This window comes from Euleptes europaea, chromosome 8, assembly GCF_029931775.1.
Source record: "Euleptes europaea isolate rEulEur1 chromosome 8, rEulEur1.hap1, whole genome shotgun sequence".
Classification (NCBI taxonomy): domain Eukaryota; kingdom Metazoa; phylum Chordata; class Lepidosauria; order Squamata; family Sphaerodactylidae; genus Euleptes; species Euleptes europaea.
Genome location: NC_079319.1, coordinates 2041407 through 2053786, shown reverse-complemented (window position 1 = coordinate 2053786; position 12380 = coordinate 2041407). Strand labels below are relative to the sequence as shown.

Below are 12380 nucleotides of genomic sequence, written 5' to 3'. Positions count from 1 at the left end.
TGCCATTTGCTCCAGGGGAACTGATCCCTGTAGTCCTGAGATCAGTTGTAATTCCAGGAGATCTCCAGGCCCCACCTGGAGGTTGGCATGCAAGCCTAGTTAAGAGGCTGGCATTTCAGCTGCCGGGAACAAGGGTGGAGGGAGCGATACTCCTAGGAGACACTCAAGATGGGCAAGCAATTACCAGGTCAGCCTGAGACGCTCCTTTCTCTTGCTTCCTCCTCTTCATCTCGTCTTGGTACAGCTGCAGGGACATGCCGTGGTCACACTGGTGACCTTTGCCAGATGCCTCCTGGGGAGAGAAAGAAGAGGGGCACTCCTTCAAGCAAGCAAGGTTTGACCTTTCACCTGTTCCAAATACAGGGCTCTGCCCAGAACATGCAAACTAGTATGCAAGGTAACAGTGCTTCTGACCATGTCCAGAGAACCTTCTCACCACCAGAACTAGGCTGTCTAACGTGAACACATGAAACTGCCTTAAACTGAATCAGACCCTCGGTCCATCAACATCAGTATTGTCTGCTCAGATCGGCAGCAGCTCTCCAGGGTCTCAGGCGGAGGTCTTTCATATCATCTCCTTGCCTAGTCCCTTTAACTGGAGATGCCGGGGATTGAACCTGGGGCCTTCTGCATGCCAAGCAGATACACTACCCCTGAGCCACGCCCCCTCCCCATACATACCCGGGACTAAGGGGAAAGAGTTTCCAAAACAGAGGATACTGGTCCCATGCAAGGGCAAATGATATTTTGGTGGGAGCAATTAATTGGAGGTAGGCACAAGATGGCATAGCATCTGCAGAATGTTAGCTGTAGGGCTGCAACTGCTAGCTGTGCAATAATTCCATGTGGCCCGTGCACGCATTCACATCACGTCGCATCCACCCCCTGCAGCCAGCTCTACTGGAGGTCTATAGTTAACATCTCCTTTTGTGGGGCCTCTCCACTGCCGTCTGCGGCGCACGGGGCCCTGCCCAGCTGCCTGAGTGAACAGGCACCCAAAGCTACCTGCCAACGCACCTCACAGTCCGAGTGTCCCAAAAGCATGAAGAACTTCTCCAGGAGGAAAAAGAGGTAGAACCCGCCCAAAACAGCAAGGAGCTTCCAGAGTACGTTGGGATCTTCATGGTGGTCATGTGCATGGCCCTCACCATGGGAATGCAGGCCCAGGAACTGCAAGGGTAACGGGAAGACAAAGCTTGATCAGGGAGCAAACAAAAGGGACAGAGGCCTGCTTCACCTCTGCAACTAGCTATGTACACTCATGGGAAGTTTCCCTAGAAGACAGCCAGTGGGGTGTAGTGGTTAGAAGGGGTGGACTCTGATCTGGAGAACCAGGTTTGATTCCCCACTCCTCCACATGAGCGACAGACTCTAATCTGGTGAACTGGATTTGTTTCCCCACTCCTCCATGAAACCTTCTGGGTGACCTTGGGCTAGTCACAGTTCTCTCTGAACTCTCTCAGCCTCACCTACCTCACAAGGTGTCTATTTTGGGGAGGGGAAGGGAAGGTGATTATAAGCCCCTTTAAGACTCCTTACAGTAGAGAAAAGCAGGTATAAAAATCAACTTTTCTTCTTCTCTTCTTCAAAGTGTGCTGAGGTCTGACCAAAGGAGGCATCAGTGCCCTCGATCAGCTCTGCACGCCAGGGCACGCCATCTGCCCTTCCCATCTCGCTCATCTTTCCAAGACACACTCCAGTGCCCCAACCCTTTTCTGTACTGACCTTGGGGATCAGATGCAGCATGGCGTCCCCGGTGAGCGAGCCCACAGCCAAGCTGACGAAAGTCTGGATCACGTACTGGTAGGCACTGATGCAAGCCGTGCAAAGGAGGACCACGATGCCAAAGAGCGCACACAAGCAGATCACTAGCGTGGCCAGCGAGCCGTACAGGTACCCTGGATGGGGAAAGGAAGCTGTGACGAAGGACATGCAGAAGAGGGAGAAGCAGCACTGGGCGGACAGAGGCAAGGCTCCAGGTGGAGAGAAACCCCTGCATGGACCTCCTCCGAATGACGTGCTTGGGCCAACAAAGACCCTCACAATAATGGGTTTAAGAGAGCCAGTGTGGTGTAGTGGTTAAGAGTGGTGGTTTGGAGTGGTGGAGTGTGATCTAGAGAACCGGGTTCGATTCCCCACTCCTCCACATGAGCGGTGGAGGCTAATCTGGTGAACTGGATTTGTTTCCCCACTCCTCCACATGAAGCCAGCTGGGTGACCTTGGGCTAGTCACAGCTCTCTTAGAGCTCTCTCAGCCCCACCTTCCTCACAGGGTGTCTGTTGTGCGGAGGGGAAGGGAAGGGGATTGTGAGCCGGTTTGAGTCTCCCTTAAGTGGTACAGAAAGTCGGCATATAAAAACCAACTCTTCTTCTAAATTGGACTAGCAATAATGGGTTTAAATTGCGGGCGGAAAGGTATCGGCTGGATATTAGAAAAAAAATTTTACAGTAAGAGTTGTTCGACAGGAGAACCGGCTTCCCAGGGAGGTGGTGAGCCCCTGTCACTGGCAGCCTTTAAGCAGAGGCTGGACAAGCACTTGTCAGGGATGCTCTAGACTGATCTTGCATTGAGCAGGGGGTTGGCTAGATGGCCTGTCTGCCCCCTTCCAGCTCTACAATTCTATGATTCTATCCTACCTGATGTTCTGAATCAAGGACAATGTTATCTTTGCAATAAGTCTGCAGGGCAGTGGTACATACAGCGGCATTCCACCTCCTCTGGAATAACTTGGCCCAGAGGGTTTACCGCTATCGAAGGGTGTGACACACAGGGACACGCTCCAGCACCAGACCCACTGAAATGAACAGATGGTGTGCAAGCGAACTTTGCAGGGGAAGATCCCAGTGGCAGGATCAAATCACTTAAACTTGATATAGAATAATATATTGACGTGCATGCTTGATTATGCATTTTACTTGGGTTGCAATTTGAAATGTGTGGTGCTAAAGGTGATACCCTGGAATGAAGTAGAATCTTTAAAAAAATCTAAATAAATGAATTAAAGAGGTTTCCCCATTTTCCCCATGGGCATATCAGTGGGCTAATATCCGCCATTTACCCAGACCCAGGAGCTTCAGAGCTTACAGATGACATCCAAGGGACACATGAAACAATCGTAAAAACGGTGTTGCCTCTGAGAATACGCAGAGGACATTTCTGTGCTGAATTATCACAACCAGCTGAATACATCTAGGATAAGGGACAAGCACATCCAAGGTAAGGAGCCTAACTTCTGATCAGGCTTGAGCCCTGGTGCCTTCTCGTTGTAGACAGTAAGGACCGTTCAGACCCATAAGGCCACCTAGACTGGCCCACTAGGCAGAGAAAGAATCCTATGGGCTACTTCTCTGAGCTATTTGTAGGAAGGATGGGGGTTACAAACCTTTAAATTAAAAGGTGAAGACAGTCAAGCAGAAGGTCACTTTTTACATCTGGCAAGATCCTTATGCCTTTAACGGTTGCACGGCTAGCAGGACTTAAACTAAAGCGACCTATTCCCACTATGGGAATGTATTTATGGAGAAAACATTCCCTACTGAATGTCTGCCTGCCCTGCTGTTACTAATGGCTGCAGCAGCAGCAGAAGAGTTGGTTTTTATATGCAGACTTTCTCTACCACTTAAGGGAGACTCAAACCGGCTTACAATCACCTTCCCTTCCCCTCCCCGCAACAGGCACCCTGTGAGGTAGGTGGGGATGAGAGAGTGTGACTAGCCCAAGGTCATCCAGTGGGCTTCATGTGTAGGAGTGGGGAAACAAATCCAGTTCACCAGATTAGCCTCTGCCACTCATGTGGAGGAGTGGGGAATGGACCCCGGTTCTCCAGATCAGACCCCACCTGCCCAAAGAACCCTGCCCAAAGAACAGGGGCAACCCTGTGTCTGCTGGTGGCTACGGAAGGACCAATCAGCCCTCTTCTCCAATTGTTATTAACCTCCAGAAGAAAGGGGGCAAAGTCAAGATGAGGGGGTGTAGTTCTTTTAAAGGGAAACAGAGAAAGGGAGAAAGTGCTCAATCCCCAAACCAAATCAGCCCCTGTTCCCTGCACGCTGATGGGATCGCAGTCCTCCTTCAGAATGTGGGGCCCGGGGGCCCATAAGAGAATGCGGGTGATTTCATGGGACTCACGTTCAGCGTCGGAGAGGCGTCCACCGGTCGAGGCAGCCCGGGGGGGCGAACAAGCCTTGCTTAGCTGCTGCTGAACCAGAGCCGGACTCAGGCGGGTGAAATCTGTGCGCGACACCCCTGCGCCATCCTCAATGCCGTAGATCTCAAAGAGGTCGCTGGGGCTGAGGCAGACCTGGAAAGGAAAGCACCGGCAAGATGAGTCCTCCGTGCCCGTGGGCTGGACGGATGGAGACTGAGGGCGCCATTTTATCAGCTGACTCTTGCCATGGTGGCTTTAATAGCAACTGGATCTCCAGCAGTTAGCAGGTAATAACCCGTCCGTCTAGGCTGTAGGAAGGGTTTCCTGAAGTGCCTCAGCACCCTCTTTCATGTGCCACAAAACCAGCCCTAGCTCAGCTCTTCCAGGATATGGGGGAAACCCTGAAGGCCATTTCGGCTGGAAGGACTGTACGGAGCAAAGTTGCTTAATGCTAGCACAGGCTTAGGAGTTACCGGGGAGGGCAGTAGAGAGTTAGGGGTAGATAGGATGTTTCCTGACCTTTTCTTTGTCCACTCCTACTGCTGCCCCTTTGTTAGAAGAAGAATTGGTTTTTATATGCCGACTTTCTCTACCACTCAAGGGAGAATCAAATCATTCCCCCCCCCCACAACAGACACCCTGAGAGGTGGGTGGGGCTGAGAGAGCTGTGACTAGCCCAAGGTCACCCAGCTGGCTTCACGTGGAGAAATGGGGAAACAAATCCGGTTCACCAGATTAGCCTCCGCAGCTCATGTGGAGGAGCGGGGAATCGAACCCGGTTCTCCAGATCAGACTTCACCGCTCCAAACCACCGCTCAACCCCTATACAACGTTGGCTCTCAGCGTTACCCAGAATGGTACTCTGAGGGGTTCCTTCCTTCCACCTGTCCAAGATACTGGTGGTGCTCTCTCGCTCTCTCCCCTTTGTCCACCATGAGGACTGGACGTGTGTTCTACAACCTCTCTCCATCCTTGCTTAGACAGATAGCTAGAAACCTTTACGCTGCCTTTCCCATCCAGTATGGAGTACTCTTACGATAAAGAACTTCCATTTCTTTTCTAAGTAACCAGCCTGAACGTGAACTTATTCCTCAAGCAGCCAAATGATAGAATTCCGCTGTGCACAGACTAAGCTCACCTGTCAATTTCAAGCCCAAGGACAGCTCTCAAGCAACACTTCAAGAGGGTGACTATTCTGCGACGCCAGTGCCACAGGCCAGCCGTTTTGCTTTCACATGAAAACGTGACGCTGCCTTCTACTGAATCAGACCCTGGGTCCATCGAAGTCAGTATTGTCTACTCAGAGGGTCTCAGGCAGGGGTCTCTCCCATCACCCACTTGCCCAGTCCTTTTAACTGGAGATGCTGGGGACTGAACCTGGGACCTTCAGCATGCCAAGAAGGTGCTCTTCCACTGAGCCTTTCCAGGTGATGGGACTCTGGATTCAACTACCTCTCACACCTATGCTAAACAACATTTTTCTGTTGCAAGTTTAACTGCCAGGGTTGCTTTGTCTGGCCTAGGAAAGAGGGAAACTTTAACCCTGTTGATGAAGGCAGACAGCAGTCCTGCCCCCTCCCTGCACTGAATGGATAGTTCGCATTGTGCGCCAGTGTCCTGATTTCCCCTTGGACCAGGGCCCCAATAGGGCTTGTGATTGCCATGGCATGGGGAAGGGGCTCCTGCCTCCCCACACTGTTTTCCTAAACCAATATGGCCCCCTGCGGTGCTATTAAAAAGCTCCAAAATGACAGAGAGTCCTTGTGGCAAACGCAGAGACATGGGAATGTCTTGTTCAGCTTTTAGCTACATGATTCTTTAGAAAACCTGGCCTGGACACTAAGGAGTGAAGCCCCTCTTGGGCAGATGGTGACAAATTTTACTCACCGTGTCCCAGATTTTATAGTGGACATCCTGCTCTTCTGGACCAGGCAAGCTTCGCCTGTGACGGACTATTTCATCACTATGGTGGGGGTCCGTTTCGTTGCCGTGGTGGGGGTCTGTTTCATTGCCATGGTGGTGGTCCGTATCGTTGCCATGGTGGTGGTGCTCATGGTCACTGTGATCATGCCCATCCGGATGACTGTGTGTAGCATCCTCATGAGGGTGATCATGCACATGTCCACCATGTGCATGGCCATCGTGCGTATGGTCATCATGCGCATGGCCATCGTGCGCATGGCCGTGTTCTGAATCACTGTGGTCGTGGTCCGCATGGGATGCCTCAGGCCCTACAGCCAACTGCCGCATCATTTTGGAGATGTCTGTCGTAAACACAGAGGGAGGGAGACATTGAGACAAACCCCCCTCCGGCTCATTGCCTGGTCCCTTACCATCCCCATTTTCAAACTCTCTCTCCCTCAAAGGCTAACAACAGCCCATTCCAGCCACAGTATCTTCAAGAACACATGAAGTTGCCTTTTACTGAATCAGACCCTTGGTCCATCAAAGTCAGTATTGTCTACTCAGGCCGGCAGTTGTTGCCAGAGCAGAAAGAACCAGTCCTGAAGGGTGAGAAGAAGCAGACTCTCTTTCCCTTCCTCACTTACACAATTTGATAATCAGAAGAGCTCTGCTGGGTCAAATCAAGAGTCCATCTAAGTCCGGCATCCTCCATTATCCCAGTGGCCAGCCAGACCATCTTTTCAACAACCCCAACGTGGGTCTTACGGTCACCCACATTTGGAATGATTCTAACAGGCTGAGAAATAAAGTTTGCAGGAACACCTCGCATTATTGCGCTTCGCAGATATTGCGTTTTTAACAAACTGAAGATTTGTGGCAAACCTGTGTCGAGCAAGTCTATCAGCACCATTTTCCCAACAGCATGTGTCGCAATATTTCAAACTTTTTCATTATTAGTATTATTATTATTATGTTATGGTGATTTTTTAGCAATAAAAGTATTTTTAATTAAGGTATGAACATTTTTTTGACAATACTATTTAACACTTAATAACTGATAACTACACCTAATAACTAATAATAATTAATAATTTAATAACTACATTATAGTGTAAACATAACTTATACTCACTGGGAAACCAAAAAATTTGTGTGACTTGCTTTACTGCAATATTTGCTTTATTGCGGCAGTCTGGAACCAAACTCACAATATACAGATACAGGTATGCCTGCATCTGTCCGGTTTCTCTCTTGCTCTTTCTTAAGTTTCCAACTCTGGATAGGGAAATTCCTGGAGATTTGGGAGTGGAGCCTGGGGAGGGACCTCAGCAGGGTATAATGCCATAGAGACTACTCTCCAAAGCAGCTGCACCCTCCAGCTGCACCCTCCAGCAGCTGCATCCTCCTCTTTGTAGTCTGCAGATCAGCTGTAATTCCAGGGGATCTCCAGGCCCCACCTGGAGGCTGGCAACTTTGCTGTTCCTCCAAGGTGCACACGAGCACCGAATACCACGGGTAAGGCCTGGTCCGGAGGGGCTCTAGTTCCCAGCACAGTTCCTTAGTCATTCAACGCCTGCAGCTCTCTCGGAGAAACGCAAGCAGAGATTAGTGGGGCTGTATTCCTTCTGGCTTTGATGTGTCAGGTTTGGTGGCTGCACCACACCCAGGTGCCTCTCAGAGAGTCAGGGGAAAGGAAGGTGGAAAATGCTCCGCCCCAGGATGAGGCAGCGGCTACCAGGCGAGCGGGAAGGATATAATCAGCTCTCTTGAGGTCTTTTTCAGGCTGTTTGTGGGTGTTGGTTTTTGTCGGATTTGGAAAACTCCTCATCAAAATATATATATTTTTTAAATAAAAAGCAGCTGCAGCAGACCTGATCTCAGTCAAGGCCATGGCGTGGGGGTGGGGGGTGGAGAGGCCATTTTCCTGATGCAAGTTCCTCCTCAGCACATGGGAAACATACAGGCATTATACGGGCAGTGGTATGTGTTCCAACACGAGGCAAATAACAGCACAAAGGGGGGAGCACAAGTGGGAAATACCCCTCCACCTGCACCATGCCCCTGATCCAGCTTGGGTGGTAGTGGGGAAGGGCCATCAAGTCACGGCTGATTTATGGTGACCCTTCATGAGGTTTTCAAGGCAAGAGACGAACAGAGTTGGTTTGTCATCGCCTGCCTCTGCTGAGCAACCCTGGACTTCCTTAGCAGATTCCCATCCAGGTACCAACCAGGGCTGACCCTGCTTAGTTTCTGAGATCTGACCTGGGCCATTCTGGACAAGGCAAGAAACTAACAGAGGTGGTTTGCCATTGCCTGCCTCTTCCTTGGTGGTCTCCCATCCAAGGACTAAGCAGGGCCAACCCGGCATAGCTTCTGAGATCTGACAAGATTGGGCTGGCCTGGGCCATCCAGGTTAGAGCAACCAAATTTACTCCCTCCCAATTATGTTAACTTTTTTTTAGTGGGATATCTGTTCACAGATCCCCCACAATGACATGGATTTGCAAAGGGTTGGACAAATTTGTGAGAATAGGCCCATCAATGACAGCTAAATGGAACCTCCATGTTGTGGGGCAGTAAACCTCTGAATACCAGATGTTGGGACAACCATAGAAAGTCCATGGCCTTACTTATAGTTCCTAAAGGCACCCAAATGGCCACTGTTGGAGACAACATGCTGTGCTAGATTGATCTTTGAACACTCCCTGGAGGACTCGTCATAGATATATATATTTATTTAAAATCCTCATGGCACTTCAGAGAAGCCCAGCAAAAATGAGCCTCCTAAGAAGAAAGAAGGGGGCAAGAATTATATCTTGGAGTCAGACTCAAGGCAGGACAAATCAGTCTGACGGCCGTTGTCCTCCTCCCCTTGAGTTACAACCGCCAACAGGGCTCAACGCTGCCGCGACCGACTTACCTGCCAGTGTCAGGTTTTGGGTCTCATTGCCGTAGCGCCAATAGATGTAGTCCAGAAAGTAATGCTCTGAAGGGAGAGCGTGGAAGCAACCGCCCTTCAGGACGTGGTGGGCCATGGCTGCTAAGACTCGCCCCGCTGGATTAGACGCTACTTGGCTGGAGATAGCCGTGCTGTTCTCAAGGATCTGGCCCACGCCTATACAGGACTGGAAAGAGGAAGAGGGGGAGTCAAGCGGCTGCTATTCTGCAACTGAACGTGTTCTGTTACAGGTAAGACGGAGATATGGCAGGAGGTGGCAAGCAGGGAGACCACCAAGTTTGGGCCTTTGGTGAGCAAGCATGGAGGAGAGGGCAATTAATGGCTACTAGCAAAAATGGCTACTAGTCATGATGCATCCCTATTCTCTCCAGGATCAGAGGAGCCTGCCTATTATATGAGGTGCTTTGGATCACAGGCAGGAGAATGCTGCTGCAGCCGTCTTGCTTGTGGGTTTCCTAGAGGCACCTGGTTGGCCCGTGTGAACAGATTGCTGGACTCGATGGGCCTGGGTCTGATCCAGCAGGGCCTTTCTTATGTTCTCATGATGCATGCCTATTCTTTCCAGGATCAGAGGAGCCTGCCTATTATATGAGGTGCTCTGGATCACAGGCAGGAGAATGCTGTTGCAATCATCTTGCTTGTGGGCTTCCTAGAGGCACCTGGTTGGCCACTGTGTGAACACACTGCTGGACTTGATGGGCCTTGGTGTGATCCAGCAGGGCCTTTCTTATGCTCTTAAGCAACAACAACAAAAACTTGTACATGAGAGCCTGCATGGTGTAGTGGTTAAGAGTGGTGGTTTGGAGAGGTGGACTCTAATCTGGAGAACCAGGTTTGATTCCCCACTCCTCATGAGCGGCGGACTCTAATCTGGTGAACCGGGTTGGTTTCCCCACTCCTACACATGAAGCCAGCTGTGTGACCTTGGGCTAGTCACAGTTCTCTTAGAGCTCTTTCAGCTCCACCTACCTCACAGGATGTCTGTTGTGGGGTGGTGAAGAAAGGGGATTGTAAGCCAGTTTGATTCTTCCTTAAGTGGTAGAGAAAGTCGGCATATAAAAACCAACTCTTCTTCTTCTTCTACATTTTTGTGCTTTTTTCAACCACAACAATGAGGGCTAGAAGCTTAAGCTTTTCATATTTTAAAATGAGGCTCTCCAGGTCTCGACAACATAGTTAAGACTTCCCCCCTCCAGAATATATGATGATGTTTGCAGCCGTGAAGCCTGACAGTAAAATTCTGGAGGCAGATCCTGCAATTTTACAAATTGCACCGAACGGAGAATTTTGCCAGCGTAGCCCCTGGAAATGAAAGCAGTCCTCGAGGCAGAGCAGCCCTTTAAACTGCAGAGAAAGGTTATGGTGTGCAGCTGCTCTGGACGGCTGTTCGCTGAGTCCAGCTCCTGTGGTGGCAGCAGCATTTCTGACGGAGCCTGACTCAGCCAGAGATGGCACAGCTCCGGGGCCGGTTTGACATTCCATTCTGCCCCAGTAACCTTCCGCGGTGGAACCTTTGCTTCTGCGCATCTCCCAGGGTGTTTTGCACCTTTTCATTTCAACACAAACCATCACTTAATGTAGACTGTGGTCGAGACCAGATACGCCTAATTTTTAACCACATTTTCAGTCACTCCCAGGTATTTCTCATCTACTCTGGAGCCAGATAACAGCTTAGGGTTGCCATCCTCCAGGTAGGACCTGGAGATCTCCCAGAATTACAACTTATCTCTAGACTACAGAAGAATTTTTTAACTTAGAGTTAGCGACCCTATAGCAGACAGACAAATCTGCAGAATGGTTGCGTGGAGTTGCCAAGATTTTTCTCCCTTTTCTGGGCTCCCAAACCCTTAACAGCTGCTTGATAAGCAGAAATACAATGGGTGAAACTTTTCCCCATCAACGCATCTCTATGGCAGGAAAAGCTTCACCTGTAGAACACCTGCATATTGTGTGCAAAAGGCACCAGAGACGTGAACAAAAAGAAAGGTGACGGCCACCCTAGATCCACTTCTCCAGCATTTGACTCCATCCCTGTTTCCTGGACACTTAAGCAAACATATTTTTAAAATCTATAGACCGTTAATTGAAAAAATTATAATATTTCTGGCCTTGATTTGTATGACTCCCCTAAGCCCCACAAAAACTTTGTACTGCAGATCCTGAGTCAAGGAATTTCCGTATAAACCAAATGAATGCAAGGAGGAGGAGGAGGAGGAGTTGGTTTTTATATGCCGACTTTCTCTACCATTTAAGGAAGAATCAAACCGGCTTACAGTAATCTTCCCTTCCCCTCCCCACAACAGACACCCTGTGAGGTAGGTGGGGCTGAGAGAGTGTGACTAGCCCAAGGTCACCCAGCTGGCTTCAGGTGGAGGAGTGGGAAAACAAATCCAGTTCACCAGATTAGCCTCCGCCGCTCATGTGGAGGAGTGGGGAATCCAACCCGGTTCTCCAGATCAGAGTCCACTGCCCCAAACCACCGCTCTTAACCACTACACCACGATGGCTCTTATAGACTATCCTCTGGCATGAGACCCCCCCCTTTGGACACACACCTTAACATGGTGAGGGGGTTTGTGTGTGTCAGGGAAGCTGAGAGCAATACCGTAAGGTCTCTCAAGAGACCAAACTCCTAGCAGAGACACTCAAGCCGGAATGGTCACAGCTGAGACACCAGACGAAGATGCATCCAACCCCTTCAGGGATCAATGGCCACATCCGCAGAAGAGAACAGCCAGTTCCAATGGGGACAGGGGCAGAGGAATCCCTGAAGGTTAGCTACTGGGCGGCAGCAGTAGTGGAAGGTGACACTGGCGGAGGATCTGGCGTAGACAACGGCAGTGCCACTATGGCTAACCCTGGTTAGCACTGCACAGAAGAAGGAACTGGTAAACCACTTCTGACCAACCTTTACCTTGAAAACCCTATGATGAGGGTCGCCATGAGTCGGAAGCAACTTGATGGCACTTAACATATGCACGGACTGTCCTTATTCTTACCTCCTGGCTCACAGCATTTTGCTGGATGGTTCCCATCAGTTCAGCCACTTTCTCTCGCGTGGGTCCTCCGGCAGGATTCCCGTCTAGGAAGCTGGCCTGGAACGACTGGACTGCCGCAACCCAATGGCCCTCTGCTGCCTCCTGGCAGGCCCCCATGGGGTCACTGAAGTAGAATACCAGGCCAGAGGAAAAGGGAAGGAGCTCTGAGGAGGTGAGATTGCTGGCAGGAGGCTTCTTCCCTGCGAGTGCAAATATATCTGCAGCAGAGATGCACTGGAAAGAGAGAGTAAGCAGAATTATCCTATCTGATGAAAAACGATAAAGCTTGCAAACTCTTGAATGCAGCGGACCTTAAGGGGACCGCCCCCC

At 50.3% G+C, this 12380-nt stretch overlaps 1 protein-coding gene across 1 annotated transcript in view; it reads right to left on the bottom strand.

Annotated features, from left to right (window-relative positions):
- The window catches only part of SLC39A4 (solute carrier family 39 member 4), a 37739-nt gene that overhangs the window by 8000 nt on the left and 17359 nt on the right, over positions 1-12380 (bottom strand). Inside the window, exons 2-8 of the mRNA XM_056854134.1 lie at positions 12012-12284; positions 8974-9178; positions 6036-6412; positions 4130-4301; positions 1726-1898; positions 1018-1170; positions 185-292 (exon numbers count right to left, since the gene is read on the bottom strand). Coding sequence (XP_056710112.1) covers positions 185-292; positions 1018-1170; positions 1726-1898; positions 4130-4301; positions 6036-6412; positions 8974-9178; positions 12012-12284 — 1461 coding nt within the window. The remainder of the gene's footprint in view (positions 1-184; positions 293-1017; positions 1171-1725; positions 1899-4129; positions 4302-6035; positions 6413-8973; positions 9179-12011; positions 12285-12380) is intronic.